The 14,700-nt window shown below is 33.2% G+C and overlaps 1 protein-coding gene across 3 annotated transcripts in view; it reads left to right on the top strand.

Moving 5' to 3' along the window:
- LOC136828666 (uncharacterized) overlaps nt 1–14,700 on the top strand; it is a 67,953-nt gene that overhangs the window by 18,112 nt on the left and 35,141 nt on the right. The window contains exons 2-6 of one of the 3 annotated variants that reach the window (XM_067086753.1): nt 2,147–2,264; nt 5,382–5,420; nt 7,639–7,782; nt 9,515–9,621; nt 14,265–14,446. In XM_067086753.1, coding sequence (XP_066942854.1) covers nt 5,411–5,420; nt 7,639–7,782; nt 9,515–9,621; nt 14,265–14,446 — 443 coding nt within the window. In that variant the 5' untranslated portion in view covers nt 2,147–2,264; nt 5,382–5,410. The remainder of the gene's footprint in view (nt 1–2,146; nt 2,265–5,381; nt 5,421–7,638; nt 7,783–9,514; nt 9,622–14,264; nt 14,447–14,700) is intronic. The other 2 variants (XM_067086742.1, XM_067086732.1) reach the window with 2 other exon arrangements.

The raw sequence follows: 14,700 nt of genomic DNA, 5'->3' as shown, positions 1-14,700 counted from the left end.
AAGTAGGACACATGACCTAAAACAAGTTGTACTGTTTTTATCATCAGATGTTTCTCAAAAGTAAGATGTGAGTTAAAAGTTCCATAAGTCTAGTTAAAGCTTCAGACTTATTCAGCCGAGTCCCATCCACTTGAAGGGGAGGATGAGGAAGAAAATCAGTAGCGATGAAAGGGAGATGGAGATGGCCTGAACATGTCCTTTGCACTACTCCTAGAGAACAGCATGTGATAATGGCACCAGGGCTCCTGTGGGCACCAAACGAATAGGTTTGGTGCCCACAGGATTAGTACAGTTTCTAGTGACGGAGTAAAATTTCTTGGATTATATGTTGTTGCAAAGGACACAGATGAGCAACCTGATGGATGTTATGGTGAGGAGAGGAGTATAGATTATGCTCATCATCATCACCTTTAACACTGCACGTGCAAAAGGCCCCCGTGTAATATGCCACTCAAGCTTTTCCTGTGCTTTGTCTTTCACAAAATTCCACTCTACCAGTGCTAACTCTTCTCGTGCCTATAGAGCTCAGCTGACACAATATTCTGTCAAGACTGTGCAAAAGAATATGTTCAAGCCACCTTTCATCACCGTCTCATTTACATGTGGATATTCCGTAATTCCGCCTATGGTATCATTTCTAGCTCTACCAAATCATTTGACTTCCAATATTATATACGTAATCTAAATTCGAAACAAATCTTTTAGATGTAGTTCATTTTCATACTTCGACTAATGTCTATACAGCAATAAAAATTTTACTAGAATTATGTATAGTTGACTAATGCATGAAATCTCTATTTCATTTCCAAGTCTTATTCACTCTGTCCACTGCTTGATTGGCTTTTTTTAGTCTTTCACTAAATTCCAATTCAAGAAAAATTGTATTGGGTGTGATTGTTTTCTCAAATATTCGAATGGTTCAACCTTATTAACCCTTTTGCCATCTAATTTGCTTCATCACTTTATGCATACTCTGTCTTCATTACTTCTATTTATCTTAAATTTACTTTGATTCCCACCTAGCTACATATACGAGGCTTCCTATTAAGCAAGATTTTTATATGTCGTGGTGATTTGTTGATGAAAACGCCATTACCTGCATACTCTACGTGTGTCAGCTGTCTGTGATTTGTATATCAAAACAGCAACACCTCTGTGCTGTAAGTGTGCCACCTTTCTATTATTACTCAAGCCTAAACTTTCCCTCCCATCTCGCGCCACTTTTATTAATTGTAAAATTAATAAAAGCAACAAAAAACGATGGTATAATAACATTCCCTTGCAGCACCGAATATTTATTGGGCATTCACTTAGAAAGACCGTGTCAACATTAAATATACATATACTTCCTTCATGAATAATTAAATGCAGCTTTAAATATTTAAAAGGAAAGCCATAGGGACACAAGGCCTGCTATAGTACTAATGTGCGAACACTGTAAACTGCAATCTCACAATTAACAAAAGCCTTTAGATGGAATCCTTAAATTTCATGCTCTGCTGCACAATATCCAACAAAAATATTTGATCTGTGCAACTCTAACCTTTTCCCAACGCACCTTGTTTACCTCTGGGCATTTTATCAGTTTCTTTCTTCATCATATTGAGAATAATCATGCCGAATGTTTTCATACAACTGATCCAAGTTCAGTGTCTCTACAGATAAAACATTCATTTGGTACCTTTGCTATGACTTCCGGTTCTTAATCATCATGCTATGTTTCCTCATTCAACATTCTGCAAAATATTTAATGTACAACGTGTCATCTACTTTTCAGACAAAATAATCTCTGCAGTGATCTACCAAACCCTGGTGTTTACATTTCAAAACTGTGAATCATTCATAAGTACATTCAAATCTTCCTCAGGTTTTTGTATGCCAGTCAAATCATCCCCCTCTAATCTTACTTATGAATTAACAAAAATATTCCAGCCACCACTGCCTTTCTACTTGCGTTCTTATTACTAACCCATCCTTCTTTTTGATAGTTTTTCTCTTTTCCTTTGCATCCAAGGATATTTATTTTATAATTCTGTACGTACCTTAACATCAATACCATTCCCTAAACTCATGGTTTTCCTAACATTATCAGGATGTTGGTCTAAGTATTTTCTCTTATATCTTCTCGATCTTTGTTCAATTTCAGTCTACACATTTCACTACTTAACACGTTCTACTCTGCATTCTTCAACCCCTCCCCGGACATTGTCAACATGTACCTCTAGATTTTGTCTACCCTGTATTGGCTCCATATGATATCCAAGGTTTGTGTTTTGTTACACCTTATCCAGCACTTTCATTCTAACAGGCTGATATACACTCTTGATATAAAACCAGGTCTAATTAATTGTCTGCTTCTCAGATATGCCTTCTGAAACTGCAAACGCGTATATATATTTAACTGCAAAAACCTCTTGATGTTCATCTCCACAAGTCTTATATTTATTAAACCTAGATAATCTCAATTTTTTTTATTGTATTTTTTAATTTTAGCTTTAGTGTGGCAATGACAAGTTGGTGACCACTGACATCATCTGCTTCTCAGATGCTTCCTAAGATTTCTTACGGTCTTTTGTTTGGTTAATGGCTATTTGATCTTTATGGAGTGGATAAAAATATCTGACAATTATCTGACTAATCAAAAGTATGAAGTTGAGAAGAACGTGTGAAAGTACATGTGACCTGTTAAGTTAGAGTGATAAGGATAGAGTGGAAAACATGTAGGGAGGAAATGGATGAAAATGGGAAAATGTTTAAGACACAAAAGTGACTTGGAAGGCATATATGATGAGCGTAGAAATTCTAATATGTTGTCGAAAGAGTTAGCATAGAGCATGAGTGGTTTTAGGGGGTTAGGAAGCAGGAATAAAAATGGCAAGTTGTGGGATTTGGAAATGATAAATTTAGCAAAAGGACGTGCAGATATTATTTGAGTAACAGCGTAAGGCAGAAGGGAAGAGCATATACAGAAATATTAGAGAATGTAAAGGAAGAGAAAAAGAAGGTACAGGGAGGTAAAACAAGAGCACAAGATACAAATGGAGAAACGCTGCCGGATGAGAGTACAGTCCTGACATTAGGAAAACAGCAGAGAGGCAGAGCTGAATGATGCAAAAGCGCTAGATTTGTGAAGTGTAAGAATGTATGTGTCAGGACTGTTGGAGAGTAATTAAGAGGTTGAAGAACAGAAATACACCAGAAATTAACTGGGTTACGAGTGAAATGCTATGAAGGTTCACCAAGGTATTTATAGAGTGTATGGATTATATAGGGAAAAGCTCTGCATAAATGGGTGAAACCAGACTTACAGGAGCAAAACATTACTTTCTATACTGAGGAAGGTCTATGGTGAAGCGTATTGGAGAATTATGGTTAGAAAGTAAGGCATGTGCACAATGAAATGTTCTTTTGATGGAACTGAAATGTGTTAGATATCGCAGATGAAAGAACAACTGGTCTGTTGTAAATATGGGGTTTGGACAAAGGTACATTATGTCACCATGAATGTTTAATATGTTGATGAAAGGCATCATGAAAAAGGTCAGAGAAAAGGTAATGGAAATTTAAGATTTCTGGAGAGGCAACTGAGTCATGAATATAGCACAGATGGATGATGTCTGCATTGATACAGTAATGATTAAGGATAGTGAAGAGAAATTTTAGAGACCAGTGTAAAACAAAGTGTTTTCAAGAAGAGAAAGACAAGAGCAACTATTAGTAAGTGTAAAGTTATGGGGGTAAATGGAAGCCAAGATGATGGAACAATAAATGTTAGTGTGGATGGTGGAAGAATGGATGCAGTAGATTTATATAAGTATTTGGGAGTAAATGGCAGGATAAGAGATAAGGTAAGTCACATCATAAGTGTGTGCAAAAGGCTGAGAGAAAACCAGGGTCGAAGGCAGCCAAGGAATGACCCTATGAATCGAGTGTTGAGCCAACTCTTTGTGGACAGGAAGTGTGAAAGTTAAATCCAGATGCACTGAAAAATGTTGATGGCGAGGATATATTTAGTTGGGTAGTATATGCAACATAAGAATTCGGTGAAAAAATCATGAAATCATGCAAAGTGGTAAAAAGTTTAGCTTTGGTGAAAAGATGGGTAAGTGTGTTTTGAGATAGTTTGGTCGTAAGTAAAGAACGGAATATGAAAAGTGGGTGAAAAGAATAAACAGTTCAAAAGTACACGGAGGCAGAAGAAGAAGAGGTGCTTCAAGATCCAGAAAGTGAGATTACACCCAAGATAAAGGTGTAGGATGCAGTGTGTGCTGGGCATCTGGCACGATGTAGATGCAAAAAGCATCCATGTTGTATAACTTTTACTTAGGGTTTCATCCACAATCCAAAGGTTAAATTATGAATATGGCAAGGACCATTATGGGAAAATGCATAAAATTATAAAAAAAATTATAAATACATATATATATATATATATATATATATATATATATATATATATATATATATATACGTAATATATATATATATATATATATATATATATATATAATATTATATATATATATATATATATATATATATATATATATATATATATATATATATATATATATATATATATATATATATATATATATATATATATATATATATATATATATATATAATATGATTATATATATATCTAAAGATGATTTAAATCCTTCAGTGGTTCCAACCTCTCCTCACACAGCAGAATTCAATCCCATGGAGAGAGAGTGATAGTAATATTTCCTGGAAAATCTATATTGCTTCTGAAGATATAAGTTTGATGGCTGGTGGTCAGTGTACTATGGTGGTTGCTGCCAGGACATAAGATTAGTTATTTCATCCGAAAAAAGGTGCTGAACAGCAGCAGGTTAACATACCCCCTGAGCAGAAAATTAGTAGGTCTCTCTAACTACTGCCCATTTTTCTTCCATATTTTGTGCATATGTTGTTCTCATTCCTTATTAAAGCGCTTGTCTTAAACTTGTAACCATATTCTTAAAAATCTTACCTAATTTCACTTTCATCTCCAAACAGGTAATGAGTGGATGTAACTTACCTATTCCCTTCTTGCGATTTTACCTGTTAGTATTCTCTTCCTATTTGGACGAAAACATAGTTAACAAAACTTTTCCTTAACATTTTCTGGTTTCCATGCATTCGTATCAATATTTTTCTACAAACAATATATCTAACGATCAGGCCTTTGCTGAACTCATTATCATATTATTCTCATCACTCTTATTTGCTAGTGACTCTGTTTCATCATATGCTCCAGCTCTTTCTGAGTTGTCTGTCTTTGCATTTATATATCAAGGCACTACCTCTCTTTCTCGTTAAACAACTTTCATTTTAAGGTAGATAATTAATTGAGGAATACCTTTTTTTTTCAGGTGTCATTCACGGAAATCTGCTGGGCGGCATGGTCAGAGGTCAGTTACATGAGACAAATAGAGAGAATAAAAAATGGAGAACTATTAGATCTGCTGCTTGATGTGTAAACTTCAAATTAACCACACGGAAAGAAAAATAACGATCCAAACAAAACCTTGAACAGCGCTAATGGCTTGAGTTACTTTATGACGCCTGTTTGTGCTATCAAAGTTAACCACTCAATTTCTTATTTACCAAATTACTCTAGTCTCCAATAAAGCTGAAATACACAAAATGTATAAAATGTAGCCTATATAAGATTATCTAAACGTTTCGAAAATCACTAGTTCTAAATCTAACTATCAGAAGTAGGTTATATTTGAAACACAACAGATACGTAGTGAAACAAGCAATATATACATTATAAATTTGACAAAGGTACACAACGCTCCAAAATCGATCGTCGGCTCCCTTTCAGGGAAAGCTGCAAATGTAGAAATAACTAGGAATTATCAAGATGAAACATAGGAAAGCAAGAAGAAGAAAACCTATCATGAGGAAATATATCTCAAATGACTATCAAACAAAAATTTAGCCAAGAACAATGGCAGATGCTCGGCAAAGGTCTGATCGTTAGATACGTTGTTTGTAGAAAAATATTAATACGAATGCATGGAAACCAGAAAGTGTTAAGGAAAAGTTTTTGTTAACTATGTTTTCGTTCAGAATATGAAAAGAATACTAACAGGTAGAAATGTAGAAATAACTAGGAGTTATCAAGGAGATGAAACATAGGGAAGCAAGCAGAAGATAACCTATCATGAGGAAATATATCTCAAATGACTATCAAACAAAAATTTAGACAAGAACAATGGTAGATGCTCTACAAGGAAGCAAATGGCTTCCCGAAAGACAGATGATATAATAATAATAATAATAATAATAATAATAATAATAATAATAATAATAATAATAATAATAATAATAATAATAATAATAATAATAATAATATTCTTTATTGCAGCTCAGGCCCCTATACACAGAGTATACAAATACAATACACACAATCTAGATACATAAGATAACGTGATATTAAAAATAATAATCGGCAGTATCCACACAGTTGCTGAAGAAGTAGAAAAAATAGAGTTCATAATAATGGTAATACCAGTAATTATATGGAGAATAGTAAAAAAATCTTAAAAATGATAACGATTAACAATACAGATTGCAGACGATTAATATCCAGCTAGGGACCTCAGATGGTTACATAAGTCAGGTCCAGAAGGCTTTTTGATATGTGCTGTGATACATAACAACTTTGTTGCCAAATTATATCCAGCTCTGTTGTAACGCAAATCAGTCATAAACATGTCCGCTATAGACTTTACTTACTAAATGTTTTCAATGCAATTCGAACTTTGTTTTTTCGGTATTCTGAATAAATCTGGATGCGAAAACCTAATAAATTTCTAGTTAACATTATGGAACTCTTTTTAAGTTTTCGAATGTTAATATTTTTCTTTACACGCAACCAAAAGCGACTAATTTACAAATGGGCTACCACTTATAGTTCAGTATGTTTTTATAAACTAAGGCTACTATCTAGACGAGCTTCTTTCTGTGCCATGCATCTTTACTATAATTAATCCTGACTTACGGGGAACTTAACGTCATGCTTGTATTAAACTACTGTAACTTCATTCGAAAAATTTATTTTTTTACAGTCTTCTCTTAAAAACTAAATATCAACTAACCTCGATCAGGGTAAAAGAATGGACATGGCTATAAGTAATCAGATCCCCGATGAGTGACATCTGAATTACCCGAATCACTTACAATCCGGGCCACCTGATAAGTCATTTATAAAGCCCAATCTATTGCTTTTCCTGGTGTCTGCTATTATGTATCTATATTACTCGTACATTATATATCTGTAAAGAAGAAACGGTGAAAGATAAAACAAGTGATTCTATTCACCGGAAAATTATAGTGAAAATATATAGGTATGTAGAGAGCCTATTGGCAAATATAATTTCTTATATAACACTCGTAATGAACGATTCGACTTATTTTGCATATGCTAATTTTAAGTAAAATCTATAACTGGTATAAATTGTAACTTTTACATGGTTAAGTTTATCTGGGAATTGTTTTTAATGCCTACTTAACTAAAAGGGCTACCCAAACATTTTTCTTTTAAATAATTTCATGTTTGTTGTTATAAAAATGGCCAAGAGGATCCTACAGCTGAAGGTACTTCTACTTAAATCGCAGGCATCCGGAAATACCTGTTCGTCCTACTAGGCGCTGGTTTCATCAGTATGAACTTCTATCAAAACACCAGCATACGCACGTTTTTGACACACAAGGAATATCACGAGCAATGTGAATCTGAATGCGTTGACGAACAATTGTATGGTGAGTAAACATGCCGAAACATGAACGCCTCTATTTCACATATTTTTGGAAATCTTACTTGTATGTATAAAAAACCAGAAATCATAATAATTAAACTATTACAACAAATTTCACAACACAAAATAAAAAATATTGTCATTAGCTCTATAGCAATCTGATCTCAGTAAATAAAACGGTAATTTCCAAAACATTTGGTATGGATACCAAATTTCTGGTTAAAAAATAAATACAACCTATGTCAAGTTTCGTTCTGTATTGTAGAGAAAATAGGGAAAAAATATCAAGTGTATCTTGGGGACATTTCCTACCTTTCCGAACTGGATGCCGAAATTCTTGACAGTTCTTGGTTCATCTGCTAAGAACCATGCAAACACATGCCGAGCTATGCTGTTTAGCTCATCATCTCTCGGATGTCGAGGATTATCAAGAACTGCTACATGTTCCTAACGATCCCCTGCAGTCTGCCAAGGTTTGGCACATATTTTGACCAAGGATTATACAACTTTTCAGTATAATTGTTCATTCTTGTCGTGGAGCTAAGGAATACCACGAAAAGTATGAAAGCTATAAAAATGGTAAAGTGCATTGGTGCGCATGTGTGTAAGAATGAATACATACGGGTAACAAGAAAAAATTACCCATAAAAACGAGCTAAAATTAAGCGAAAGAAATATTGCTTGAAAAAAGAAAATGAAAACACTCAAAACAGCAAGGCGAGATATGTAAATGTTATGCTTACGTAAGACTTAGATGTAAGTTATACAATACTACTACTGAAAGTTGAAAGTCATACAATATTACTTATAAGACTAGGAAGTTCTTTAACAGACACACACACACACCAAACAGAAAGAGTAAGGTGATGCTTGTGGAAATTGTAAAAACAAGCACTAAATAATTTTTATTCATGTAATTCCATTGTGCTAAATATTCAATCTAACGATATTTGTTTTAATTTTGTACTACACTCACAAATGAGGTAAGGCACTAACTGAATTTTAAAGTGAAAGAGAACTTAACTGATAAGAACAGTTACAATCTGAAGGTCTCGTTAAACCAAAACGAAATGAAGGCTACCTTGAAGACTTCAGCCACGATTTTTATAATAACAACAATACTGGAATACGGACCAATACACCATCTGAGAAATGGTACTGTAAGTCATACTTGTGAGTATACTCTCAGGGAACAAAGGGTACGAAATACCTAGTTACGAAGTCCTACGATCAGCTACGATTCATCCAAAGCTAATTTATGCACTAATAAGATCTGTTTTATATAAAAAAATGTTCGAGCATCAATTTATTCATTTTTTTTATAATCTGAAAAGATGAGATATCTCCTGACTAGCAAACGGTCGTAAAGAACACTGGCGAAATTCCTAAGGACTTCCCAACGATTTTCTATCATCTACATGCCGTGACAGTTCGGTATTACATCCTAAAAATCGGAAACACCCCTTTGAGTCTATACTTAAACTTTTGGCGCCAACATCAACAACTGCTCTAAAGATTACATTAAAACTCACTCTAGATCATCAAGTATTTCATGCACTTCATTATTATTGCCTAAATGTTTGTAGTTACCTTGCAAAATGTAAACAATATCTCATACGCTGTAGAAAAAGGAGTTATACTAATAGTAACCTTTAATTTTCACAAACTTTACTGTAATACGCACAAATCCTTCATATAAATGCCTTGTAACATAAATCTTATACTTATCTTTACAGAAAGTGCATCAGAAGATTTACTGATCCACACACCCACTTGTACAATTCCAAATATTCCTGTCAGTCACCCAAGCATTGCCAAGTTCAAACTTCAAAAGCCTCTAGAGGTAAGTTGAATATGATATATATATATATATATATATATATATATATATATATATATATATATATATATATATATATATATATATATATATATATATATATATATATATATATATTGGATAGCCAGGAAAAGGCATCATTACATCTAGTCACAGTTTATTGACGCCGACGGCGCTTCACAATGTCACATTGCATTATCAAAGCTGAAATGGATACACTAAAATAGCTTAAAAATTTACAAAAGAGATATAAATATAAAAGTCAAATAATACAACAATAAAAGACACTGACATGACTTGCCCAAATTGGAACAAAGAGTAACCAAAACACCTAAGAAACCAAGAGGGTAAGAAAAAGCTGAGGTACAGACCAAAATATACACAAACTATCAATTATGCGATGAAGATCTTTCAACATATGCAATCATTAAGATCACTGCATCTCAGCAAGACGAAGAGGAACTCGTTACTTTATAGTCTTCCCTTATAAAAACTACCATTCTATCATAAACACCCAGACAACCTCTAAAAAAACTGGTTATCGCATAATTGATAGCTTATTTATATTTTGGTCTGTACCTCAACTTTTTCTTACCATATTTATCTTTTAGATGTTTTAGTTACTCTTTGTATCAGTATTGGTAGGTTATATCTGAGTCTTTTTAGTGATATATTTAACTTTAGTATATTTTTGGTAAATTTTCAAGCTATTTTATTGTGTCAATTCCAGCCTTGATAATGTAATTCGAAGCGAAGTACCGTTGGCCTCAATAAACTGATTAGATGTACTGATGCCTTCTCCTCGATGACCTTTTGATAGCTATAATGAAGCCTAGAGCTATATGAGCTGTTTGTATATACATACATACACACTCACACACATATATATTGTTACATTATCGTGTCTCTCCATCTCATTCTTGGTCTACCTCTCCTCCTTGTTCCAGGCGCTTCCATATTCATGGTTTTTTTACATACAGAATCCTCCTCTCTTCTCATATCATGTCCAAACCATTGTAATCGTCTCTGTTGCAGCTTCTTTGATATTTCTGTAACTTTCACCGTCCCTCTTATGAAGTCATTCCTTACCCTGTCTCTTCTTGTCACTCCGCACATCCAACACAGCATTCTCATTTCTGCCACTTCCATCTTTCTCTCTTGTGCTTTCTTCATAGGCCATGTTTCACAACTATATATCAACGCAGGTCTGACAATGCTCTTGTACATTTTTCCCTTCATCTTTACATTAAATCTTTTGTCACATAACACACCTGATGTTTTCCTCCAATTGCACCAAGCTGATTGTATTCTGTGATTCACTTCTTCCTCCATCCCTCCACAATCAGTGACACACGACCCAAGGTACTTAAAGGATGTAAGCTCTTTTTACTTCTGCCTGCTCTAAGTTGATGCTTCCCTCTTGGTCTCCTCCATTCATCCACATATATTCAGTTTTTGCTCTGCTTATCTTTAGGCCTCTGTCCTCCAATGCACTTCTCCACAACTCCAATTTCCTGTCTGCTTCTTCCTTACTGGTGGTCACTAGTACCATGTCATCTGCAAAGAGTACACTCCAAGGCACCTGATCTTTCACTCCAGACACTATCACATCCATTACCATATCAAAAATATAGGGACTCATGGCAGAACCTTGGTGGAGTCCAACTTTCACCTCAAACTTGTCTGTTGTTCCCACTGAGCTTCTTACCTGTGTTGTTGCTTCTCTATACATATCATTTACAATCCTCACATATTTTTCTGAGACACCTTTTTCCCTCATGCACCTCCACACTTCCTGCCTAGGCACTCGATCATATGCTTTCTCAAGATCTATAAATACAAGATGTAGTTCCTTTCCTTTTTCTCTATATTTTTCCATGACTTGTCGCAATACAAAGATGGCATCTGTTGTCCCTTTTCCTGGCATGAACCCAAACTGTTCGTCACTTATAGATGTTTCATCCCTTAGCCTTGCCTCTATTATTATTTCATAGATTTTCATGGTATGTGCCATCAGCTTTATGCCTCGATAGTTGGTACAATCTTGGATGTCCCCTTTTTCTTTGTAAATGGGGACTAGCAGGCTGTTTCTCCAATATGTATATATCAGTATATATATATATTTACTTATTTATTCTACCCTGGCTGCAACCCACTACAAATAATTACCAGGTATCAACAGAGCCCAATAGGCCCTAATTTACCAAAATTCATTAACGTCCCCTTATTGGTGAGACTAATGATGATGACAACAGGCTAGATTCACACACACACACACACACACACACACACACACACACACACACATTTACATATATATATATATATATATATATATATATATATATATATATATATATATATATATATATATATATAATTTTCATGATGTAATATGTACATCCTCCTATAGTTTTGATATATTTACTCTTTTATTTATCATGTATTATGTGTAATAATAATAATTATTGAAATATCATAATAGATCTCAAAAGAACTGATTTAAATAACATAATAGCTTAATTTAGAATTGATAAAACAATTTTAATAGTAACGTAGTATGAGCAACATGTGTGTGTGAGTTCAGCGAAGACTTGTTTCCTTTCAATTGTCATCAGTTGAGATAAGAGAGAGCGCTTTGTTTTGGGCTAACGATGACTGGTTGGAATAACAATTGCCGATTCGTTTAGGAAATCAACTCAGTTTTTCGTGTTGTTTATAAAACACGTCAATCATAATTAGCGGATTCCAGTATGTTTCTGTAAAAGATCCGTCCCGTACGAAAAGAATTCGAGTGATTTCGCATTGTTACGTGCATTTTTCGAGTCATGTACGCCACTTTGAGAGAAAGAGTAACATGTCTTGATTTAGTTACGTCATGTTTTGTCCCGATTGGGTTCAAAACATTTTGCTGGAGTGACGTCACCTTCCTTCTAGAGCTTTCTCTCGTATCTCACACCCAAAATGCTTTAATGACGTCACCTCCCTGCTTCTAGAACGTTTCTTTTAGTATCTCGGAACCAAAATTCCTTAATGACATCATGTGATTGTTTCATGTGATACTGGAATTCTGAAATCTATTCATTCTTATTCTTGAGACCGATCAGTTTGGTTCCCCCCTCTCTCTCTCTCTCTCTCTCTCCTTCTTAAAAAGAGATTACTTTTAACATAATATATTTGTGGTCACGTATTAGTGTTAATTTTTGAGATCTGAATTTAGTAAAATTAATTCATTTGTAATGGCGCATGGTAAAAAAGTGTGTTTTGTGGTAAAGCAGCTGCAGCAAGTGATTTTACAGAGGTTTTCACAAGTTTGTGTAAGGTAATGTGAATTTTACTTATCAATACCATGGTATAATAAGTTAGGAAATTCTACCTTAGTGAAATTATTATTGATAAATCTTATGTGTATTTTTGTGTTTTCTCTGATTGCAATCTCTTCATATTTTCACATTTTTTTATGTTTATGATGTAACATTTATCTACGTAGCATTTTAAATATTTCTTGGTAATTTAACATTGCACACTTGATTTAATTTTTCATTTATTAAGATTTTCTTTTCAAATCCTGAATAATTCTTGATAGCTTAAATTTTGCTTGATTAATTTAAATTCCTGTGAATTAGTTTTGCTTCATAATTTAATTCAAGAATTAATTAAGTTTTGCGTTATCTTCAAGTAATAATAAATTTTTCAGATTGTGAATTCTATTGATAAATTTTGAATTTAAAAATAAATTTTTGTATTTAATATTTTTAGAAAAACAGTGTTTCATTTATTGACCACCAGTGAATAGGATTGATTGTGTGTGCATAAGGCAAGCAATAAACATGTTTTGTTCTTTTAGTTTTGCTAAAGTAAGATAAGAGCTGGGAAACAGCTAAAGTTATTTAATGGAGTGATGCCCCTTTCCTCTAGAATATTTCTTGTTTAATTGTTGATACCTCACACATATTCTGATAAACTTAGTTTGATTTTTTCAAGTCATAAATAAGTTTTTTAAGGGATCACTGCTACCTATAGAGTACACAGTCGTAATTCTATTGTTATGAGAGCTCAGGTATCTGGCTGAAGTGAGGTAAATTTTCGAATTTTGAAATTAGTTGTGTAATAACCAGGTACTTGGTATGCATAGTGACTATATATATATATATATATATATATATATATATATATATATATATATATATATATATATATATATATATATATATATATATATATATATAATGTGAAATATTTTCTCTGAAAACAGAATTCCATCAAATATAAGAGAGCCCATAGGAACGTTAAAAATATGGAAAATAAAGGCTATATTTCAGAGACAAAACTCTCTCCCCTCAGGTAAACTTGCCTGAGGAGAAGGACAGTTTGGTCTCTGAAATATAGCTTTTATTTTCCATACTTTGTTTTGTTCGATGGGCTCCTTATATTTGAGATTATATATATATATATATATATATATATATATATATATATATATATATATATATATATATATATATATATATATATATATATATATATATATATATATATATATATATATATATATATATATATATATATATATACTGTATATATATATATATTGCATATACTGTATACTTTACTGCATTCACTCTTACCAGTCTTAATTCCGGCAGATAACATGCAGCCCAAAGACACCCTTAACTGAAGATGAGGATAAATTGTTGAAGTTCAAACTGGACATGATCTGGCAGTATGGACTCCAAACTTGGGAACAACTCAATTGCTCCTACCAAGGTATTGTCAGGATAAACCAAGACCCACGAAATTATAATGGCCAAGCCGACAGAAGACAAAAGTGAGTAAACGTTAATGCTTCTCTTTCTCCTTCTATTTTTGTATTTATGTGTATATATCTATATATCTATCTATCTATCTATCTATATATATATATATATATATATATATATATATATATATATATATATATATATATATATATATATGTATATGTGTGTGTGTGTGTGTATGTATGCATATATGTGTACATATATACAAGTAATAAGACCGCTACTTGGAGATCGTAGCTTGACGATAAATATTATTGCCAAG

Source organism: Macrobrachium rosenbergii, chromosome 3 (genome assembly GCF_040412425.1).
Source record: "Macrobrachium rosenbergii isolate ZJJX-2024 chromosome 3, ASM4041242v1, whole genome shotgun sequence".
Classification (NCBI taxonomy): domain Eukaryota; kingdom Metazoa; phylum Arthropoda; class Malacostraca; order Decapoda; family Palaemonidae; genus Macrobrachium; species Macrobrachium rosenbergii.
This window is presented reverse-complemented; position numbering and strand designations above follow the sequence as displayed.